Here is a 24,017-nt window from a genome sequence, read left to right on the forward strand (position 1 = left end):
TTACCTGATACATAATGAACTATAACCCCGTGGTCACACCTTTACCTGATACATAATGAACTATAACCCTGTGGCCACACCTTTACCTGATACATAATGAACTATAACCCTGTGGTCACACCTTTACCTGATACATAATGAACTATAACCCCGTGGTCACACCTTTACCTGATACATAATGAACTATAACCCTGTGGCCACACCTTTACCTGATACATAATGAACTATAACCCCGTGGTCACACCTTTACCTGATACATAATGAACTATAACCCTGTGGTCACACCTTTACCTGATACATAATGAACTATAACCCCGTGGTCACACCTTTACCTGATACATAATGAACTATAACCCTGTGGCCACACCTTTACCTGATACATAATGAACTATAACCCTGTGGCCACACCTTTACCTGATACATAATGAACTATAACCCCGTGGTCACACCTGCTGTGTAAAAACAACAACCTTTACCTGATACATAATGAACTATAACCCTGTGGTCAAACCTTTACCTGATACATAATGAACTATAACCCCGTAGTCACACCTTTACCTGATACATAATGAACTATAACCCCGTAGTCACACCTTTACCTGATACATAATGAACTATAACCCCGTAGTCACACCTTTACCTGATACATAATGAACTATAACCCCGTAGTCACACCTTTACCTGATACATAATGAACTATACCCCGTAGTCACACCTTTACCTGATACATAATGAACTATAACCCCGTAGTCACACCTTTACCTGATACATAATGAACTATAACCCCGTAGTCACACCTTTACCTGATACATAATGAACTATAACCCCGTAGTCACACCTTTACCTGATACATAATGAACTATAACCCCGTAGTCACACCTTTACCTGATACATAATGAACTATAACCCCGTGGTCACACCTTTACCTGATACATAATCAACTATAACCTTGTGGTCACACCTGCTGTGAACACATGGTAGTAGACAACTATAACACAAGGCATATAAACTGGCCGTGTGTGTATGTGTCTGTGTGTGTGTGTCTGTGTGTGTCTGTGTGTGTGTGTGTCTGTGTTCATTATAGGATTGGGTGACAGAAACGTAATAAAAAAAACTCTCATACAAATACGAAGTATCATTCTGAGCTATGATCTTAATTTGGGGTAATTCCTGTTTTGATTGGCTTAAATCGATGGGATGTTTGGCAGCCCTGCTCGTCAGACAGCACCTCAATCCCCTCAGTAGCTCAGGGGACAATATCAACAGTGTGAGTAACACAATAAACCTTCTTACATGCCATACGAACATTTTGGGGATTTGGACTAGATTAGGATTAGATAAGGGCTAGATTAGGATTAGATTAAGGCTAGATCAGGGCTAGATTAGGATTAGATTAGGGCTAGATTAGGATTAGATAAGGGCTAGCTCATCAAGCCACTCACAGAGCGAAATAAACTTCCCCCAAAATGTGATGATTAGGATTAGGGCTAGATTAGGATTAGATAAGGGCTAGCTCATCAAGCCACTCACAGAGCGAAATAAACTTCCCCCAAAATGTGATGATTAGGATTAGGGCTAGATTAGGATTAGATTAAGGCTAGATCAGGGCTAGATTAGGATTAGATTAGGGCTAGATTAGGATTAGATTAAGGCTAGATCAGGACTAGATTAGGATTAGATTAGGGCTAGATTAGGATTAGATTAAGGCTAGATCAGGGCTAGATTAGGATTAGATTAGGGCTAGATTAGGATTAGATAAGGGCTAGCTCATCAAGCCACTCACAGAGCGAAATAAACTTCCCCCAAAATGTGATGATTAGGATTAGGGCTAGATTAGGATTAGATAAGGGCTAGCTCATCAAGCCACTCACAGAGCGAAATAAACTTCCCCCAAAATGTGATGATTAGGATTAGGGCTAGATTAGGATTAGATTAAGGCTAGATCAGGGCTAGATTAGGATTAGATTAGGGCTAGATCATCAAGCCACTCACAGAGATAAATAAACTTCCCCCAAAATTTGAGAAACGATTAAATTCTAATCGTTTAATTTCATCCCCTTTGGGAAAATCCCAATTCACGTCCATACTGGGGCAAAGACAGATAGGAAACCAGACTGAAGAAATGATCCCCAAAAACAGAAGACAAAATCGAGATGCCAAGTTTGGAGAGAGACAGACGTTGAGATCATACCCCAGGATTTAAGGGTTTTAAACACTTGACCGTCCCACAAAAAAAAACGAATACTGACAACCTCCTATATCACTTAGTTCAAGGTTCCATGTTTTTTTCTTTCTTTCCAAAATACATGTCTGTGACGCAAGGTTAGGTAGGAGAAATGGTCTAGGATCTTACAGGTCACACTCCGTTGCAAATCTGATCAATCTGTCTATTTCAGGAATCAGTGAGCCACAGAAAAACCATTTAAAGAGCTGACCACCTTATTTCCCCAGTCAGGTGTCAAGGGACCTGGGGAAACAGAGAAGAGAGCATTGATCAGAGATCTCAGAGGAGAGATCTCTCCTCTCTGACCATCCTCTTCTCTCTCTCTCTGGACGACTACAACAGAGGAAGGAGAGACAGGGAGGAGAGACAGGGAGGGGAGGAGAGACAGGGAGGGGAGGAGAGACAGGGAGGGGAGGAGAGACAGGGAGGGGAGGAGAGACAGGGAGGGGAGGAGAGACGGGGAGGGGAGGAGAGACGGGGAGGGAGGAGAGACGGGAGGAGAGACGGGGAGAGACGGGAGGAGAGGAGAGACGGGAGGAGAGACGGGGAGGAGAGACGGGGAGGAGAGACGAGACGGGGAGGAGAGACGGGGAGGGGAGGAGAGACGGGGAGGGGAGGAGAGACGGGGAGGAGAGACGGGGAGGAGAGACGGGGAGGAGAGACAGGATAATAAGACGGAGGTGTGAACCATGTCAGGCAGAGCTGTGGCACTCAGGGGCCCAAGTAGAGAGAGAGATAGCAGGGCCCAGCAGCTTGGCCTCCCCAGTCCTAAACCCCCCACACAGCAGGGCCCAGCAGCGTGGCCTCCCCAGTCCTAAACCCCCCAAACAGCAGTCCTATACCCCCCCCACACAGCAGTCCTATACCCCCACACAGCAGTCCTATACCCCCCACACAGCAGTCCTATACCCCCACGCAGCAGTCCTATACCCCGCAGCAGCAGTCCTATACCCCAAACAGCAGTCCTATACCACCCACACAGCAGTCCTATACCCCCCAAACAGCAGTCCTATACCCCCACACAGCAGTCCTATACCCCCACAGCAGTCCTATACCCCCCACAGCAGTCCTATACCCCCCCACAGCAGTCCTATACCCCCACAGCAGTCCTATACCCCCACAAAGCAGTCCTATACCCCCCACACAGCAGTCCTATACCCCCCCACACAGCAGTCCTATACCCCCCACACAGCAGTCCTATACCCCCACACACAGCAGTCCTATACCCCCCCCCCCACACAGCAGTCCTAAACCCCACACAGCAGTCCTATACCCCCCACACAGCAGTCCTAAACCCCCCACACAGCAGTCCTATACCCCCCACACAGCAGTCCTAAACCCCCACACAGCAGTCCTATACCCCCCACACAGCAGTCCTATACCCCCCCACACAGCAGTCCTAAACCCCCACACAGCAGTCCTATACCCCCCACACAGCAGTCCTATACCCCCCCCACACAGCAGTCCTATACCCCCCACACAGCAGTCCTAAACCTCCCACACAGCAGTCCTATACCCCCCACACAGCGGTCCTAAACCCCCACACAGCGGTCCTATACCCCCCCACACAGCAGTCCTATACCCCCCACACAGCAGTCCTATGTTCCTCCCCGTCAGTCTAAGACGCCTCACACCTTTGCAGCCGATGAGCTAAAGATTTCACACAACTCGATGTTGTGAGGGATTGATTGTGTGACAGTAGGATGAAAAGGTAAGCGTTGTTTGTTCAATTACCGTAGTGGGGTGTCAGTCGAGCCCGAGAACATGGGAGTTAAAAGCAGACATAAAACACAGCGAATGTTCAGAGGCCTCCCGAGTGACGCAGCGGTCTACAGACCCTGGTTCGATTCCTGGCTGTATCACAAACGGCCGTGATAAGGGAGTCCCATAGGGCGGCGCACAATTTGCCCAGTCGTCCAGGTTTGGCCGGGGCAGGTCGTCATTGTAAATAAGAATTTGTTCTTTACCGACTTGTCTAGCTTAAATAAAAATAAATAAATATATATATATATATATATATATATATATACACACACACCAGAGATAACTGACTTAAATACCTAGACAGTAAGGTGAGAATGATTTTTTATCCTAAGTACTGTAAACAACTCAATCTATCAATCAATTTTCTCCTAGATTCCTGGGTAACTGTGTGTAACTGTGTGTCTGATCACACACAGAAAGAGACTGACAGAACTACAATCACTAGTTTTGTTCCTATGGACACAGATGGATGAATTTTAGAATTATGCCGTAACGTGTGGAAAAAGTCCAGGGGTCAGAATACTTCCTGAATGTCATTCTTATCCAATAGCAACGCCACAACGGTAACATTTAACACACGTTAGGATTTATTTTACCCCAATTTTATTTTCTGAATCGTTCTAATCTCTCTATGCTGCCACATCACACAATAGGAAGGGAAATGAAGAGAGAGAGAGAGAAAGAGAGAGAGAGCGACAGAGAGAGAGAGAGAGCGACAGAGAGACAGAGAGAGAGCGACAGAAAGAGAGAGAGCGACAGAGAGACAGAGAGAGAGCGACAGAGAGAGAGCGACAGAGAGAGAGAGCGACAGAGAGAGCGACAGAGAGAGAGAGCGACAGAGAGAGCGACAGAGAGAGAGAGCGACAGAGCGAGAGAGAGCGACAGAGAGAGAGCGACAGAGCGACAGAGAGAGAGCGACAGAGAGAGAGAGAGCAACAGAGAGAGAGCGACAGAGAGAGCGACAGAGAGAGAGAGCGACAGAGAGAGAGAAAGAGAGCGAGAGAGAGAAAGAGAGAGACAGAGAGAGAGAGAGAGCGACAGAGAGAGAGAGAGCGACAGAGAGAGAGAGCGACAGAGAGAGAGAGCGACAGAGAGAGAGCGACAGAGAGAGAGAGAGAGCGACAGAGAGAGAGAGAGACAGAGAGAGAGAGAGAGAGCGACAGAGAGAGAGCGACAGAGAGAGAGAGAGCAACAGAGAGAGAGAGAGAGCGACAGAGAGAGCGACAGAGAGAGAGCGACAGAGAGAGAGCGACAGAGAGAGAGAGAGCGACAGAGAGAGAGAGCGACAGAAAGAGAGAGAGCGACAGAAAGAGAGAGAGAGCGACAGAGAGGGAGAGAGAGCGACAGAGAGGGAGCGACAGAGAGAGCGACAGAGAGAGAGCGACAGAGAGAGAGCGACAGAGAGAGAGAGGCTGAATCTGCAGCAGGCTCATTGCCGTCCTGTGTTTCTTCCTGATTGTCATGGCGACGTGGTGAATAACGAAGCACCAGTAGCTGCAGCAGAGTCAATAACGCTCCCAGAGACATCGTGTGGATTTATCAACAGCAGAGTCCCTGCTTCGTTTCGCCTCCCGCCCCCCCCAGTCTCCTCTCCTCTGCTCTCCCCTCGCCTCCCTCTCCTCGCGCCCAGCCGCCAACAGCTGAAGGGCGAATCGATACAGCCAAGGAAAGGACACTGACCCCGCTCCATTTACCACAATACGCTGTCAAATTTACAACAAAAAAAAACGACCAAAAAATGTCTCCTTTTTTATTTTGTCCTCGCCGTCGGCTCGGCGCATGAAACACAAAACAGGATTAGAGGGGAATTGTATGATTGTTTTTATCACTAGGGTGGGTTCTCCCCTCCATTTGGAGGGAAGGTGTTTCAGTACAATACTGTGTCCTTGGTGGAGAGCCTTCAGAGATGAATCCATATTATAAAAACACGCTGGGAAGAAGAGGGAGGAAGAGGGAAGAAGAGGGAAGAAGAGGGAGGAAGAGGGAAGAAGAGGGAAGAAGAGGGAGGAAGAGGGAAGAAGAGGGAAGAAGAGGGAGGAAGAGGGAAGAAGAGGGGAGAAGAGGGAGGAAGAGGGAGGAAGAGGGAAGAAGAGGGAAGAAGAGGGAGGAAGAGGGAGGAAGAGGGAGGAAGAGGGAAGAAGAGGGAAGAAGAGGGAAGAAGAGGGAGGAAGAGGAAGAAGAGGGAAGAAGAGGGAGGAAGAGGGAAGAAGAGGGAAGAAGAGGGAGGAAGAGGGAGGAAGAGGGAAGAAGAGGGAAGAAGAGGGAAGAAGAGGGAAGAAGAGGGGGAAGAGGGAGGAAGAGGGGGAAGAGGGAGGAAGAGGGAAGAAGAGGGAGGAAGAGGGGGAAGAGGGAGGAAGAGGGGGAAGAGGGAAGAAGAGGGAAGGAGGGAGGAAGAGGGAGGAAGAGGGGAAGAAGAGGGAGGAAGAGGGAAGAAGAGGGAAGAAGATGGAGGAAGAGGGAGGAAGAGGGAGGAAGAGGGAAGAAGAGGAAGAAGAGGGAAGAAGAGGGAGGAAGAGGGAGGAAGAGGGAAGAAGAGGGAAGAAGAGGGAGGAAGAGGGAAGAAGAGGGAAGAAGATGGAAGAAGAGGGAGGAAGAGGGAGGAAGAGGGAAGAAGAGGGAAGAAGAGGGAGGAAGAGGGGGGAAGAGGGAGGAAGAGGGGGAAGAGGGAGGAAGAGGGAAGAAGAGGGAGGAAGAGGGAGGAAGAGGGGGGAAGAGGGAAGATGAGGGAAGGAGGGAGGAAGAGGGAGGAAGAGGGAAGAAGAGGGAGGAAGAGGGAAGAAGAGGGAAGAAGAGGGAGGAAGAGTTCTGTCCTCTAGGACAAAATCCTTTCGACTGCAATCGGCATGTTGTTCACCAGAATGCTACCGTCTGCAGAGCACAGCGTTGTATCGGTGGGAGGGGGGCGTGTGTGTTGCTGTGTATGGGGTCCAATATCTACAAATAGCTGTGGGGAAACAAGGCGGTGCTTTTCCAATGTTCAATAACACAACAGCACACAAACACAGTGGGCTGGTCCATCTGCCAGGTAAACACAGTGGGCTGGTCCATCTGCCAGGTAAACACAGTGGGCTGGTCCATCTGCCAGGTAAACACAGTGGGCTGGTCCATCTGCCAGGTAAACACAGTGGGCTGGTCCATCTGCCAGGTAAAGACCTTGTTTGTTTTTAAACACTCCTCTTCTGACTCCGAGTGGTGAGAGGGATAGAGGAGTGGAGGGATAGAGGAGTGGAGGGATAGAGGAGTGGAGGGATAGAGGAGTGGAGGGTTAGAGTAGTGGAGGGATAGAGGAGTGGATGGTTAGAGGAGTGGAGGGATAGAGGAGTGGATGGTTAGAGGAGTGGAGGGATAGAGGAGTGGAGGGTTAGAGGAGTGGAGGGTTAGAGGAGTGGAGGGATAGAGGAGTGGAGGGTTAGAGGAGTGGAGGGATAGAGGAGTGGAGGGTTAGAGGAGTGGAGGGATAGAGGAGTGGAGGGATGGAGGAGTGGAGGGATAGAGGAGTGGAGGGATAGAGGAGTGGAGGGATAGAGGAGTGGAGGGATAGAGGGGTGGAGGGATAGAGGAGTGGAGGGATGGAGGAGTGGAGGGATAGAGGAGTGGAGGGATAGAGGAGTGGAGGGATAGAGGAGTGGAGGGATAGAGGAGTGGAGGGTTAGAGGAGTGGAGGGATAGAGGAGTGGAGGGATAGAGGAGTGGAGGGTTAGAGGAGTGGAGGGATAGAGGAGTGGAGGGATGGAGGAGTGGAGGGATAGAGGAGTGGAGGGTTAGAGGAGTGGAGGGATAGAGGGGTGGAGGGATAGAGGAGTGGAGGGTTAGAGGAGTGGAGGGATAGAGGAGTGGAGGGTTAGAGGAGTGGAGGGTTAGAGGAGTGGAGGGATAGAGGAGTGGAGGGATAGAGGAGTGGAGGGATAGAGGAGTGGAGGGATGGAGGAGTGGAGGGTTAGAGGAGTGGAGGGATAGAGGAGTGGAGGGATGGAGGAGTGGAGGGTTAGAGGAGTGGAGGGTTAGAGGAGTGGAGGGTTAGAGGAGTGGAGGGATAGAGGAGTGGAGGGATAGAGGAGTGGAGGGATAGAGGGTGGAGGGATAGAGGAGTGGAGGGATGGAGGGGTGGAGGGATAGAGGAGTGGAGGGATAGAGGAGTGGAGGGATAGAGGAGTGGAGGGATAGAGGAGTGGAGGGTTAGAGGAGTGGAGGGATAGAGGAGTGAGGGATAGAGGAGTGGAGGGTTAGAGGAGTGGAGGGATAGAGGAGTGGAGGGATGGAGGAGTGGAGGGATAGAGGAGTGGAGGGTTAGAGGAGTGGAGGGATAGAGGAGTGGAGGGATAGAGGGTGGAGGGATAGAGGAGTGGAGGGTTAGAGGAGTGGAGGGACAGAGGGGTGGAGGGATAGAGGAGTGGAGGGTTAGAGGAGTGGAGGGACAGAGGGATAGAGGAGTGGAGGGATAGAGGAGTGGAGGGATAGAGTAATGGAGGGTTAGAGGAGTGGAGGGATAGAGGAGTGGAGGGTTAGAGGAGTGGAGGGATAGAGGAGTGGAGGGATAGAGGAGTGGAGGAGTGGAGGGATAGAGGAGTGGAGGGTTAGAGGAGTGGAGGGATAGAGGAGTGGAGGGATAGAGGAGTGGAGGGATAGAGGAGTGGAGGGATAGAGGAGTGGAGGGTTAGAGGAGTGGAGGGATAGAGGAGTGGAGGGTTAGAGGAGTGGAGGGATAGAGGAGTGGAGGGTTGGAGGAGTGGAGGGATAGAAGAGTGGAGGGATAGAGGAGTGGAGGGATAGAGGAGTGGATGGATAGAGGAGTGGAGGGTTAGAGGAGTGGAGGGATAGAGGAGTGGAGGGATAGAGGAGTGGAGGGTTAGAGGAGTGGAGGGATAGAGGAGTGGAGGGTTAGAGGAGTGGAGGGATAGAGGAGTGGAGGGATAGAGGAGTGGAGGGGTAGAGGAGTGGAGGGATAGAGGAGTGGAGGGATAGAGGAGTGGAGGGATAGAGGGGAGTGGAGGGATAGAGGAGTGGAGGGATAGAGGAGTGGAGGGTTGGAGGAGTGGAGGGATAGAGGAGTGGAGGGTTGGAGGAGTGGAGGGTTAGAGGAGTGGAGGGTTAGAGGAGTGGAGGGATAGAGGAGTGGAGGGTTAGAGGAGTGGAGGGATAGAGGAGTGGAGGGATAGAGGAGTGGAGGGTTAGAGGAGTGGAGGGATAGAGGAGTGGAGGGATAGAGGAGTGGAGGGATAGAGGAGTGGAGGGATAGAGGAGTGGAGGGTTAGAGGAGTGGATGGATAGAGGAGTGGAGGGATAGAGGAGTGGAGGGTTAGAGGAGTGGAGGGTTAGAGGAGTGGAGGGATAGAGTAGTGGAGGGTTAGATGAGTGGAGGGATAGAGGAGTGGAGGGACAGAGGAATGGAGGAGTGGAGGGATAGAGGAGTGGAGGGATAGAGGAGGGAGGGATAGAGGAGTGGAGGGTTAGAGGAGTGGAAGGATAGAGGAGTGGAGGGATAGAGGAATGGAGGAGTGGAGGGATAGAGGAGTGGAGGGATAGAGGAGTGGAGGGATAGAGGAGTGGAGGGTTAGAGGAGTGGAGGGATAGAGGAGTGGAGGGATAGAGGAGTGGAGGGATAGAGGAGTGGAGGGATAGAGGAGTGGAGGGATAGAGGAGTGGATGGATAGAGGAGTGGAGGGTTAGAGGAGTGGAGGGTTAGAGGAGTGGAGGGATAGAGTAGTGGAGGGTTAGATGAGTGGAGGGATAGAGGAGTGGAGGGACAGAGGAATGGAGGAGTGGAGGGATAGAGGAGTGAGGGATAGAGGAGTGGAGGGATAGAGGGAGTGGAGGGTTAGAGGAGTGGAGGGATAGAGGAGTGGAGGGATAGAGGAATGGAGGAGTGGAGGGATAGAGGAGTGGAGGGATAGAGGAGTAGAGGAGGGAGGGATAGAGGAGTGGAGGGATAGAGGAGTGGAGGGATAGAGGAGTGGAGGGATAGAGGAGTGGAGGGATAGAGGAGTGGAGGGATAGAGGAGTGGAGGGATAGAGGAATGGAGGAGTGGAGGGATAGAGGAGTGGAGGGATAGAGGAGTGGAGGGATAGAGGAGTGGAGGGATAGAGGAGTGGAGGGATAGAGGAGTGGAGGGATAGAGGAGTGGAGGGTTAGAGGAGTGGAGGGTTAGAGGAGTGGAGGGTTAGAGGAGTGGAGGGATAGAGTAGTGGAGGGTTAGATGAGTGGAGGGATAGAGGAGTGGAGGGACAGAGGAATGGAGGAGTGGAGGGATAGAGGAGTGGAGGGATAGAGGAGTGGAGGGATAGAGGAGTGGAGGGTTAGAGGAGTGGAGGGATAGAGGAGTGGAGGGATAGAGGAATGGAGGAGTGGAGGGATAGAGGAGTGGAGGGATAGAGGAGTGGAGGAGTGGAGGGATAGAGGAGTGGAGGGATAGAGGAGTGGAGGGATAGAGGAGTGGAGGGATAGAGGAGTGGAGGGATAAAGGAGTGGAGGAGTGGAGGGATAGAGGAGTGGAGGGATAGAGGAGTGGAGGGATAGAGGAGTGGAGGGTTAGAGGAGTGGAGGGATAGAGGAGTGGAGGGATAGAGTAGTGGAGGGTTAGAGGAGTGGAGGGTTAGAGGAGTGGAGGGATGGAGGAGTGGAGGGTTAGAGGAGTGGAGGGTTAGAGGAGTGGAGGGATGGAGGAGTGGAGGGTTAGAGGAGTGGAGGGTTAGAGGAGTGGAGGGTTAGAGGAGTGGAGGGATAGAGGAGTGGAGGGATGGAGGAGTGGAGGGTTAGAGGAGTGGAGGGATGGAGGAGTGGAGGGTTAGAGGAGTGGAGGGTTAGAGGAGTGGAGGGTTAGAGGAGTGGAGGGTTAGAGGAGTGGAGGGATAGAGGTGTAATTGACTTCTCTATAGTGCTAGACCTCTAATCAATGACCATTCAAGACAGAGTTAGAAGTCACGCTGACAGTGACTACACAGAATCCAAGGAGTGGAAAGAGTGCTCCAAAACAAATCTCTCGGCCTCTCTCCTCTGCGCGCGCGCACACACACGCGCGCACACACACACGCACACGCGCACACACACGCACACGCACACACACACACACACACACACACACACACACACACACACACACACACACACACACACACACACACACACACACACACACACACACACGATGGACGGTGAGCATGGGGCACCATTGTATTAAAAATAAATAGCTTCCTCGGGTTTGTGTTGTTCAGTAGATCAATAACATACCAATTACAACTGCCACCCTCGTGGTTAAATATCAGTCAGATAGCAAACATGTTGCCTATGTGTCGCTCTTATTCAATTAAATCAAATAGCAATCTATTAATAAATCATTATAAACATACAAACATTTTCCTAAATGTTTTTATTTATTTTTTAAGATATAATAATTAAAGTGTTTCAGTGTTGAGTATTGACTAAGGAGCCAGGGCGTAGGATGAACCATTTGTTCTCCCATAAACCTACAGTGTCTGTCCTTCAACCAACTCACACCACATGGTCTTTGTAAATCCATTCAGTCTTAATCTCCTATTAATCTGCAGTATGAATGCAAGGCTGTGACATTAGAAAACATCACATTAAAAAATGTGACTTTAGAGGTTGAAAAACCATTTGTGATGTTAAACACCAAATTTATAAATAAAATAAAACACAAAAAACCAGATTTTCCTGCAGTTTCCTACTGAAACACAGTAGATAGATGATGTTAACACCAGAGAGTTGAGATGCTTTATGATGTTGGACCAAGGGCACCACAGGCCAGAGAGGAGACGAACTATAAATATGGTGTGTGTGTGTGTGTGTAACCTTCTGTGTACACCTGTAAATAAACCCTAAGCCTGGACTTAAGGACAACACCTCTGGTCTCCACTCATTTAAAGGAAGGATCTGTTGTGTGTCCCATGCTCACCGTCCATCAAGTGTGTGTGTGTGTGTGTGTGTGTGTCGTTTAAAGGAAGGATCTGATGTGTGTGTGTGTGTCGTTTAAAGGAAGGATCTGATGTGTGTGTGTGTGTGTCCCACTAGCAAGTCCTGTATATCCCCCCACTGTGAGGGTGATTACTACAGAGACTCTTCAGACTGTATGTGTCCCGAATTGCACCCTACTCCCTACGTAGTGAGCTACTTTTCACTAGGGTCCATAGGAATCTGGTCAAAACAAGTGCACTATATATGGAATAGGGTGCCATTTGGGAAGCATTGCACTGTCTGTGGAGGCTGGAGGATCCCTATTCTCCAGAGATGAAAGCTCCTGTTTCTGGGGGGGCAAAAGAGAGAGACAGAGAGAGAGAGAGACAAAGAGAGAGAGAGAGCGAGACAAAGAGAGAGACAGAGAGAGAGAGAGACAAAGAGAGAGACAGAGAGAGACAGAGACCGAGAGAGAGACAACGAGAGAGAGAGAGAGCGAGACAAAGAGAGAGACAGAGAGAGAGAGAGACAAAGAGAGAGACAGAGACCGAGAGAGAGACAACGAGAGAGAGAGAGCGAGACAAAGAGAGAGACAGAGAGAGACCGAGAGAGAGAGAGACAGAGAGAGCGAGACAAAGAGAGACAGAGAGAGCGAGACAAAGAGAGACAGAGAGAGCGAGACAAAGAGAGAGAGACAAAGAGAGACAGAGAGAGCGAGACAAAGAGAGAGAGAGAGAGCGAGACAAAGAGAGAGACAGAGAGAGACCGAGCGAGACAAAGAGAGAGACAGAGAGAGACCGAGAGAGAGAGAGAGAGAGACCGAGAGAGCGAGACAAAGAGAGAGACAGAGAGAGAGACCGAGAGAGAGACAAAGAGAGAGACAGAGAGAGCGAGAGAGAGCGAGAGAGTGAGAGACAGAGAGAGAGTGAGAGACCCAAACTTAAGGAAAGCTTTGACTATGTACAGACTCAGTGACCCTAGCCTTGCTATTGAGAGGCAGACCTGGCTCTCAGGAGAAGACAAGCTATGTGCTCACTGCCCACAAAATGAGGTGGAAACTGAGATGCACTTCCTAACCACCTGCCCAATGTATGACCATATTAGAGATACACATTTCCCTCAGATTACACAGATCCACAAAGAATTAGAAAACAAACCCGATTTTGATAAACTCCCATATCTACTGGGTGAAATACCACCGTGTGACGTCACAGCAGCAAGATTTGTGACCTGTTGCCACGAGAAAAGGTCAACCAGTGAAGAACACACACCATTGTAAATACAACCCATATTTACGTTTATTTATTTTCCCTTGTGTTCTTTAACCATTTGCACATCACATTTTAAATGTCTTTATCAATCTAGACACAATAACCCACAATGACAAATCAAAAACAAGCTTTTAGAAATCTTTGCACATTAATTAAAAATGGAAATACTTTATTCAGACCACAATAATAATTTAATAAAATTTAAACAATGACAAAGGGAAAACTGGTTTAAAAATATAAAACTTTAAAAAAGGAACTTATTTACATAAATATTCAGACCCTTTGCTATGAGACTCGAAATTGAGCTCAGATGCATCCTGTTTCCATTGATCATCCTTGAGATATTTCTACAACTTGATTGGAGTCCACCTGGTGGTAAATTCTATTGATTGGACGTGATTTGGAAAGGCACACACCTGTCTATATAAGGTCCCACAGTTGACAGTGCATGTCAGAGCAAAAACCAAGCCATGAGGTCGAAGGACTCGATCAGGGGAAGGGTACCAAAAAAGGTCTGCATCCCCAAGAACACAGTGGCCTCCATCATTCTTCAATGGAAGAAGTTTGGAACCAACAATGACTCTTCCTAGAGCTGGCCACCCGGTCCAAACTGAGCAATCTGGGGAGAAGGTCCTTGGTCAGGTAGGTGACCAAGTACCCGATGGTCACTCTGAAATAGCTCCAGAGATCCTCTGTGGAGATGGGAGAACCTTCCAGAAGGACTCTCAGACCATGAGAAACAAGATTCTCTGGTCTGATGAAACCAAGATGCTTCATTCTTCAGCCTGAATGAAAGCCAAGCGTACCATCTGGAGGAAACCAGGCACCATCCCTACGGTGAAGCATGGTGGTGGCAGCATTGTGCTGTGTGGTTGCGTTTTCAGCAGCAGGGACTGGGCGACTAGTCAGGATCGAGGAAAATATGAACAAAGCAAAGTACAGAGAGATCCTTGATGAAAACCTGCTCCAGAGCGCTCAGCACCTCAGACTGGGGCGAAGGTTCACCTTCGAACAGGACAACTACCCATAAGCACACAGCCAAGACAATTTAGGAGTGGTTTTGGGACAAGCCTCTGAGTGGCCCAGCCAGAGCCCGGGCTTGAACCCATCCAACTGTGACAGAGCTTGTGAGTATCTGCAGAGAAGAATGGGAGAAATTCCCCAAGCTTGTAGCGTCATACCCAAGAAGAGTTGAGGCTGTAATCCCTGCCAAAGGTGCTTCAACAAAGTACTGAGTAAAGGGTCTGAATACTTATGTAAATGTGATATTTCTGTTTGTTTTTTTTCTTTTACATTTGCAAAAATGTCTAAAAACCTGTTTATTGGGTGAAGATTGATGACGGCAAATGAATAATTTAATACATTTAAATTAAAACAGCACCTCTTCAACCTCAGGAGGCTGAAGAAATTTGGCTTGGCACCTGAAACCCTCACAAACGTTTACAGATGCACATTTGAGAGCATCCTGTCGGGCTGTATCACCGCCTGGTATGGCAACTGCACCGCCCGAAACCGCAGGGTTCTCCAGAGGGTGGTGCGGTCTGCCCAACACATCACCGGGGGCAAACTACCTGCCCTCCAGGACACCTACAGCACCCGATGCCACAGGAAGGCCAAAAAGATCAAGGACAACAACCACCCGAGCCACTGCCTGTTCACCCCACTATCATCCAGAAGGCGGGGTCAGTACAGGTGCATCAAAGCTGGGACCGAGAGACTGAAAAACAGCTTCTACCTCAAGGCCGTCAGACTGTTTAATAGCCGTCACTAGCACATTAGAGGCTGCTGCCCGATATACATAGACTTGACTGTGCATAGAGGGCACTGGCCACTTCAATAATGTTCACATATTTTGCTTTATTTTATTTACATTACTTTATTTTATTCTACTGTATTTTAGTCTATGCCGCTCTGACATCGCTCGTCCTAATATTTATAAGTTCTTAATTCCAATCCTTTACTTTAGATTTGTGTGTATTGTTGTGAAATAATCAGGCCTCTCCAGGAACACAGCCTCTCTGTTGGTCTGCTAGGTAATCAGGCCTCTGTTGGTCTGCTAGGTAATCAGGCCTCTCCAGGAACACAGCCTCTCTGTTGGTCTGCTAGGTAATCAGGCCTCTCCAGGAACACAGCCTCTCTGATGGTCTGCTAGGTAATCAGGCCTCTGTTGGTCTGCTAGGTAATCAGGCCTCTCCAGGAACACAGCCTCTCTGATGGTCTGCTAGGTAATCAGGCCTCTCCAGGAACACAGCCTTTCTGTTGGTCTGCTAGGTAATCAGGCCTCTCCAGGAACACAGCCTCTCTGATGGTCTGCTAGGTAATCAGGCCTCTGTTGGTCTGCTAGGTAATCAGGCCTCTCCAGGAACACAGCCTCTCTGATGGTCTGCTAGGTAATCAGGCCTCTCCAGGAACACAGCCTCTCTGATGGTCTGCTAGGTAATCAGGCCTCTCCAGGAACACAGCCTCTCTGATGGTCTGCTAGGTAATCAGGCCTCTGTTGGTCTGCTAGGTAATCAGGCCTCTCCAGGAACACAGCCTCTCTGATGGTCTGCTAGGTAATCAGGCCTCTCCAGGAACACAGCCTCTCTGTTGGTCTGCTAGGTAATCAGGCCTCTCCAGGAACACAGCCTCTCTGATGGTCTGCTAGGTAATCAGGCCTCTCCAGGAACACAGCCTCTCTGATGGTCTGCTAGGTAATCAGGCCTCTCCAGGAACACAGCCTTTCTGTTGGTCTGCTAGGTAATCAGGCCTCTCCAGGAACACAGCCTCTCTGATGGTCTGCTAGGTAATCAGGCCTCTGTTGGTCTGCTAGGTAATCAGGCCTCTCCAGGAACACAGCCTCTCTGATGGTCTGCTAGGTAATCAGGCCTCTCCAGGAACACAGCCTCTCTGATGGTCTGCTAGGTAATCAGGCCTCTCCAGGAACACAGCCTCTCTGATGGTCTGCTAGGTAATCAGGCCTCTCCAGGAACACAGCCTTTCTGTTGGTCTGCTAGGTAATCAGGCCTCTCCAGGAACACAGCCTCTCTGATGGTCTGCTAGGTAATCAGGCCTCTCCAGGAACACAGCCTCTCTGATGGTCTGCTAGGTAATCAGGCCTCTCCAGGAACACAGCCTCTCTGTTGGTCTGCTAGGTAATCAGGCCTCCCAGGAACACAGCCTCTCTGATGGTCTGCTAGGTAATCAGGCCTCTCCAGGAACACAGCCTCTCTGATGGTCTGCTAGGTAATCAGGCCTCTCCAGGAACACAGCCTTTCTGTTGGTCTGCTAGGTAATCAGGTCTCTGCTAGGTAATCAGGCCTCTGTTGGTCTGCTAGGTAATCAGGCCTCTCCAGGAACACAGCCTCTCTGATGGTCTGCTAGGTAATCAGGCCTCTCCAGGAACACAGCCTCTCTGATGGTCTGCTAGGTAATCAGGCCTCTCCAGGAACACAGCCTTTCTGTTGGTCTGCTAGGTAATCAGGCCTCTCCAGGAACACAGCCTCTCTGATGGTCTGCTAGGTAATCAGGCCTCTCCAGGAACACAGCCTTTCTGATGGTCTGCTAGGTAATCAGGCCTCTCCAGGAACACAGCCTTTCTGTTGGTCTGCTAGGTAATCAGGCCTCTCCAGGAACACAGCCTTTCTGTTGGTCTGCTAGGTAATCAGGCCTCTCCAGGAACACAGCCTCTGATGGTCTGCTAGGTAATCAGGCCTCTCCAGGAACACAGCCTCTCTGATGGTCTGCTAGGTAATCAGGCCTCTCCAGGAACACAGCCTCTCTGATGGTCTGCTAGGTAATCAGGCCTCTCCAGGAACACAGCCTCTCTGCTGGTCTGCTGTTTATTCATCACCCTCTTATCTTCCATTGATTCCCCCCCGCCCCTCGGTGCCCAGGCACAGGTTAGTGGTGTGTGTGTGTGTGTTTACCTGGCACTTGCCCGTGCGGACATCATAAAGGGCCACTGAACCCTGGCGGGCCCCCACGGCAATACGGTGACTCCGGTCGCAGTATCCCACCATGTAGAACCTGAACAGAATCGAAACAAGGAACACAGAGGTCAGGGCTCATTCGTCACAAGGCATCGGCCACCGTGGGTCGACCCTTGACCCCTACAAACCCACAAGGGGTCGAACCCTTTCCCCCGAATCAACATTAAAAGTAAAGAGGCAACGACTCTCTCTCTCTAAGGTCTTGTTAGTAACACTATCAGTACATCAATCGGTACAGATGTAAGAGCGAGACTGCCACTAACGCCACCAACCATTCACTGTTCTGTTACAAAACTCAAAATGGCTGCATGGAGGAGAGGATGTAAAATGGTGGTTGAAAGCTGTGATTTAGTCATGGCCGTCGCCTTCTGCTGTCATGGCTGTCGCCTTCTGCTGTCATGGCTGTCGCCTTCTGCTGTCATGGCCGTCGCCTTCTGCTGTCATGGCTGTCGCCTTCTGCTGTCATGGCCGTCGCCTTCTGCTGTCATGGCTGTCGCCTTCTGTTGTCATGGCTGTCGCCTTCTGCTGTCATGGCTGTCGCCTTCTGCTGTCATGGCTGTCGCCTTCTGCTGTCATGGCCGTCGCCTTTTGCTGTCATGGCCTTCTGCTGTCATTGCTGTCATGGCCGTCGCCTTCTGCTGTCATGGCCTTCTGCTGTCATTGCTGTCATGGCCGTCGCCTTCTGTTGTCATGGCCTTCTGCTGTCATGGCCTTCTGCTGTCATGGCCTTCTGCTGTCATGGCCGCCGCCTTCCGTCATGGCCGTCGCCTTCCGTCATGGCCTTCTGCTGTCATGGCTGTCGCCTTCCGTCATGGCCGCCGCCTTCCGTCATGGCCGTCGCCTTCCGTCATGGCCTTCTGCTGTCATGGCCGTCGCCTTCCGTCATGGCCGCCGCCTTCCGTCATGGCCGCCGCCTTCCGTCATGGCCGCCGCCTTCCGTCATGGCCGTCATGGCCGCCGCCTTCCGTCATGGCCGTCGCCTTCCGTCATGGCCGTCACCTTCCGTCATGGCCTTCTGCTGTCATGGCCGTCGCCTTCCGTCATGGTCGTCGCCTTTGTCATGGCCGTCGCCTTCCGTCATGGCCGTCTGCTGTCATGGCCGTCGCCTTCCGTCATGGCCTTCTGCTGTCATGGCCGTCGCCTTCCGTCATGGCCGCCTTCCGTCATGGCCGTCGCCTTCCGTCATGGCCGCCGCCTTCCGTCATGGCCGCCGCCTTCCGTCATGGCCGCCGCCTTCCGTCATGGCCGCCATTTCTCCATGAAGGTTTATATTTAGCTGACAAATGAACGACCATTTCAGTTGTTCAATTTCCTACTATTATACGAGGACTGGGAACGAGGACTGGGAACGAGGACTGGGAACGAGGACAGGTAACGAGGACAGGGAACGAAGACTAGGGAACGAGGACAGGGGACGAAGACTGGGGACGAGGACTGGGAACGAGGACTGGGAACGAGGACTGGGAACGAGGACTGGGAACGAGGACAGGGAACGAGGACAGGGAACGAGGACAGGGAACGAGGACTGGGAACGAGGACAGGGAACGAGGACAGGGAACGAGGACAGGGAACGAGGACAGGGAACGAGGACTGGGAACGAGGACTGGGAACGAGGACTGGGAACGAGGACTGGGAACGAGGACTGGGAACGAGGACAGGGAACGAGGACAGGGAACGAGGACTGGGAACGAGGACTGGGGACGAGGACTGGGAACGAGGACAGGGAACGAGGACTGGGAACGAGGACTGGGAACGAGGACTGGGAACGAGAACATGGAACGAGGACTGGGAAGAGGACTGGGAACGAGGACTGGGAACGAGGACAGGGAACGAGGACAGAGAACGAGGACATGGAACGAGGACATGGAACGAGGACATGGAACGAGGACATGGAACGAGGACAGGGAATGAGGACATGATTACTCACTTGCAAATAGCAGGGAAACACTCATTGAGGCCTTTCTTCTTCACCAGAGAGCCTTCGATGCAGTACATGATGATGTCCATTACCTAGAGGAAGGAAGAAGAGAGAAATACCCAGCAATAACCACCTGTCCAAACCCCATCCAGTCACCTCAAACTAGAGCTACTAAAACATGTTTCTCATGGTGCTGCCATTCATTCTAAACTAATTCACAGTTAAATAAAGTTGAAGCATGTGGTTGTATTGTAACGTGGAGAGACCAGGTCTTGGACTGCAAGCCGTACCTCGACCAGCAGGTCCACGACGTCAGTCGGCATCTTCTCAATGAGGATATCTATGACCCTGATGATCTCCGTCTTGGCTCGGCCCAGAGAGGTGGTGTGGACATTCTGCTGCGACTGGGAGTTAGCCTGCATGGCTGTGTGTCTGTGAACCTAACATGCAGGATACAAAAAACGGAGTTAAGGAGGGTAGGAGGAAGAGGTTAGGGGGAAGAGGTTAGGGGTAGGGGAAGAGGTTAGGGGTAGGGGAAAGAAGTTAGGGGTAGGGGGAAGAGGTTAGGGGTAGGGGGAAGAGGTTAGGGGGAAGAGGTTAGGGGTAGGGGGAAGAGGTTAGGGGGAAGAGGTTAGGGGTAGGGGAAGAGGTTAAGGGTAGGGGGAAGAGGTTAGGGGGGGGAAGAGGTTAAGGGTAGGGGAAGAGGTTAGGGGGAAGAGGTTAGGGGTAGGGGGAAGAGGTTAGGGGGAAGAGGTTAGGGGTAGGGGGAAGAGGTTAGGGGTAGGGGGAAGAGATTAGGGAAGAAGTTAGGGGTAGGGGGAAGAGATTAGGGGGAAGAAGTTAGGGGTAGGGGGGAAGAGGTTAGGGTAGGGGAAGAGGTTAAGGGTAGGGGAAGAGGTTAGGGGGAAGAGGTTAGGGTAGGGGGGAAGAGGTTAGGGGGTAGGGGAAGAGGTTAGGGGAAGAGGTTAGGGGTAGGGGAAGAGGTTAGGGGTAGGGGGAAGAGATTAGGGGAAGAAGTTAGGGGTAGGGGGAAGAGGTTAGGGGTAGGGGGGGAAGAGGTTAGGGGTAGGGGGAAGAGGTTAGGGGGAAGAGATTAGGGGGAAGAAGTTAGGGGTAGAGGGAAGAGGTTAGGGGGAAGAGGTTAGGGGGAAGAGGTTAGGGTAGGGGAAAGCGGTTAGGGGAAGAGGTTAGGGGGAAGAGGTTAGGGGTAGGGGGAAGAGGTTAGGGGTAGGGGGAAGAAGTTAGGGTTAGGGGGAAGAGGTTAGGGGTTAGGGGGAAGAGGTTAGGGGGTAGGGAAGCGGTTAGGGGGAAGAGGTTAGGGGTAGGGGGAAGAGGTTAGGGTAGGGGAAGAGGTTAGGGTAGGGGAAGAAGTTAGGGTTAGGGGGAAGAGGTTAGGGGTTAGGGGGAAGAGGTTAGGGGTAGGGGAAGCGGAGTTAGGGGAAGAGGTTAGGGGTAGGGGAAGAGGTTAGGGGTAGGGGAAGAGGTTAGGGTAGGGGGAAGAAGTTAGGGTTAGGGGGAAGAGGTTAGGGGGAAGAGGTTAGGGGGAAGAGGTTAGGGGGTAGGGGGAAAGGTTAGGGGGAAGAGGTTAGGGGAAGAGGTTAGGGGGAAGAGGTTAGGGGTAGGGGGAAGAGGTTAGGGGGAAGAGGGGTAGGGGAAGAGGGGTAGGGAAGAGTTTAGGGGGAAGAGGTTAGGGGGAAGAAGTTAGGGGGAAGAAGTTAGGGGAAGAAGTTAGGGGGAAGAAGTTAGGGGTAGGGGGAAGAGGTTAGGGGGAAGAGGTTAGGGGTGAGGGGAAAAGGTTAGGGGAAGGGTAGTAGGGTAGGGGTGAGGGGTTAGGGGGAAGGGTAAGGGGGTGAAGGGGTGATGGGAGGAAAGGAAGGGGAAGGGCGAAAGGAAGGGCAGGGTGGAGTGTGAAAGCAGAAAGGTAATGTACAGAGTAGCAGAGGTTCAGGGGAGATGACATGGAGACATGAAAAACAGGAGGTCAGGTCTCACCTCTCTGGCGATGGTTGTGATGAATGCCGGTGGTCTGGCTGTGGCGATGAGAGAGAGAGCATGGCGTGCTGAGCGGGCCGAGTCGGCTGCTGGGTTGAGGGGCAGGCCCATTGTGATGCTACCCAGGCAGCCGGAGAGAGAGAGAGAGAGAGAGAGAGAGAGAGAGAGAGAGAGAGAGAGAGAGAGGAGAGAGAGAGAGAGAGAGAGGAGGAGGGACAGAGAGAGAGGGAGGGAGAGAGGAGGAGGGACAGAGAGAGAGGGAGGGAGAGAGGAGGAGGGACAGAGAGAGAGGAGGAGGGACAGAGAGAGGGAGGGAGAGAGAGAGGAGGAGGGACAGAGAGAGAGGGAGGGAGAGAGGTAGAGAGAGGTAGAGGTAGAGAGAGAAGGAGAGAGAGGTAGAGAGAGAGAGAGAAGGAGAGAGAGAGGGAGGTAGAGAGGGAGGTAGAGAGAAGGAGAGAGAGAAGGAGAGAGAGAAGAGAGAGAGAGGTAGAGAGAAGGAGAGAGAGAAGGAGAGAGAGAAGAGAGAGAGAGGTAGAGAGAGAGGTAGAGAGAGAGAGAGGGGGGTAGAGAGAGAGACAGAGAGAGAGAGGTAGAGAAAGAGAGAGAGAGAGGAGAGAGAGAGGTAGAGAGAGGTAGAGAGAGAAGGAGAGAGAGAGGGAGGTAGAGAGAGGTAGAGAGAGAGGTAGAGAGAGAGGTAGAGAGAGAGGTAGAGAGAGAAGGAGAGATAGAGGGAGGTAGAGAGAGAAGAGAGAGAGGTAGAGACAGAGAGAGAGAGAGGTAGAGAGAGAAGGAGAGAGAGAGAGGTAGAGAGAGAGAGAGAGGTAGAGAGAGAAGGAGAGAGAGAGGTAGAGAGAGGGAGGTAGAGAGAGAGCGGGAGAGAGAGAGGTAGAGAGAGAGAAGGAGAGAGAGCGGGAGGGAAAGAAAGGAGGTGTTAGAAGTACATAGTAAACAGATTAGCCACAGTTTATAATGTCAGGCCAAGGTCAATGGGATCACTCACACTGCACTGGCATAATGGACTCTCACAATGCACCGTAATTAGGTCCTTCTCAAGGTGGCTCAGCGTCCGTCAGGCAGCATAGCACGCAGAGGCCGCTGCCTGCCACTCGGGCCCCTGGCACACGGGCCCCTGCCACTAGCTAGCCTCGGAAATTGGGAATAGTTGTGGCATCTGTCTGAAATGAGGGAGCGAGTGGCCCCCTTGTTAACAAATCATCCGAGCGAGTGGACCGAGTGAATATGCATTAGGAGGGGGTTAGGGGCAGTGGGGGAAGGGGAGCAGAGGGGTGAACCACTTCAAAAGGCCGGGCTTATTGTGAGTGGAAGGCTACGCTGCCCTGTTCTTTAGAAACGCAGCTAAAGGGCCTCCAGCACCAACCCCTCGTCCTCGCCCCCCACATCAGACACGTTCCCAGCCCAGCCCCTAGCCCTTCCCCATCCGCCCAGTCTCCCCTCCAGGCCTGCACCGGCCTCATCCAAGGCCCACACCCCCCCACCCATCAACACACGGCCCAGTGCGCTAGTGTTCCCCTCAGCGGGACGACTGTGGCCTGGACTCATGGTCAAACAGCACAAGGTTAAACAACCCGTATACAACAGACCGTAAGAGACGAGGGGAAAACAGCTAAGAGACCGTTTGGTCTGTAGTTTATGGTGATGGTCCATACAGCCAGTTACAGTTCGTCTGGTTCGTGATGAACACACAACAACGGCAACACGGTTGTACACACGACAGCTAACACAAGGAACTGTTTTAAAAAACGCCAGGGATCATTTAGCTGTTTTGATATGGAATTTTAGGAAAATATATATATTTTTTAAATAAAAAATAGTTTGATAAAATATTACATTTGGCCTTTACTACAATAGTGTCTGTCCTATATTTAGGAAATACACTACATGACCAAAAGTATGGGCTCGTTGAATATTTCCTTCCAAAATGATGGGTATTAATATGGAGTTGGTCCCCCCTTTGCTGCTATAACAGCCTCCACTCTTCTGGGAAGGCTTTCCACTAGATGTAGGAACATTGCTGCTATAACAGCCTCCACTCTTCTGGGAAGGCTTTCCACTAGATGTTGGAACATTGCTGCTATAACAGCCTCCACTCTTCTGGGAAGGCTTTCCACTAGATGTAGGAACATTGCTGCTATAACAGCCTCCACTCTTCTGGGAAGGCTTTCCTCCAGATGTTGGGACATTGCTGCTATAACAGCCTCCACTCTTCTGGGAAGGCTTTCCTCCAGATGTTGGGACATTGCTGCTATAACAGCCTCCACTCTTCTGGGAAGGCTTTCCTCCAGATGTTGGGACATTGCTGCTATAACAGCCTCCACTCTTCTGGGAAGGCTTTCCACTAGATGTTGGAACATTGCTGCTATAACAGCCTCCACTCTTCTGGGAAGGCTTTCCACTAGATGTAGGAACATTGCTGCTATAACAGCCTCCACTCTTCTGGGAAGGCTTTCCACTAGATGTAGGAACATTGCTGCTATAACAGCCTCCACTCCTCTGGGAAGGCTTTCCACTAGATGTTGGAACATTGCTGCTATAACAGCCTCCACTCTTCTGGGAAGGCTTTCCACGAGATGTTGGAACATTGCTGCTATAACAGCCTCCACTCTTCTGGGAAGGCTTTCTACTAGATGTTGGAACATTGCTGCTATAACAGCCTCCACTCTTCATTGATGTTGGAACATTGCTGCTGGGACTTGCTTCCATTCAGCCACAAGAGCATTAGTGAGGTCGGGCACTGATGTTGGGCGATTAGGCCTGGCTCGCAGTCAGCGTTCCAATGCATCCCAAAGGTGCTCGATGGTGTTTGATCAGGGTTGTGCAGGCCAAGTCAAGTTCTTCCACACAGAATAGTCTAGAATGTCATTGTATGCTGCAGCGTTAAGATTTCCCTTCGCTGGAACTAAGGGGCCCGAACCATGAAAAACAGCACCAGACCATTATTCCTCATCCA

The 24,017-nt window shown here is 51.1% G+C and overlaps 1 protein-coding gene across 1 annotated transcript in view; it reads right to left on the bottom strand.

The window, feature by feature from the left end:
* The window catches only part of LOC115126988 (WD repeat-containing protein 7), a 75,141-nt gene that overhangs the window by 15,726 nt on the left and 35,398 nt on the right, over positions 1 to 24,017 (bottom strand). The window contains exons 2-5 of the mRNA XM_065016230.1: positions 21,050 to 21,167; positions 19,348 to 19,497; positions 19,067 to 19,149; positions 17,077 to 17,176 (exon numbers count right to left, since the gene is read on the bottom strand). Coding sequence (XP_064872302.1) covers positions 17,077 to 17,176; positions 19,067 to 19,149; positions 19,348 to 19,497; positions 21,050 to 21,167 — 451 coding nt within the window. The remainder of the gene's footprint in view (positions 1 to 17,076; positions 17,177 to 19,066; positions 19,150 to 19,347; positions 19,498 to 21,049; positions 21,168 to 24,017) is intronic.

The sequence above is a fragment of the Oncorhynchus nerka genome, unplaced genomic scaffold, assembly GCF_034236695.1.
Source record: "Oncorhynchus nerka isolate Pitt River unplaced genomic scaffold, Oner_Uvic_2.0 unplaced_scaffold_1078, whole genome shotgun sequence".
NCBI classification, from domain to species: Eukaryota; Metazoa; Chordata; class Actinopteri; order Salmoniformes; family Salmonidae; genus Oncorhynchus; species Oncorhynchus nerka.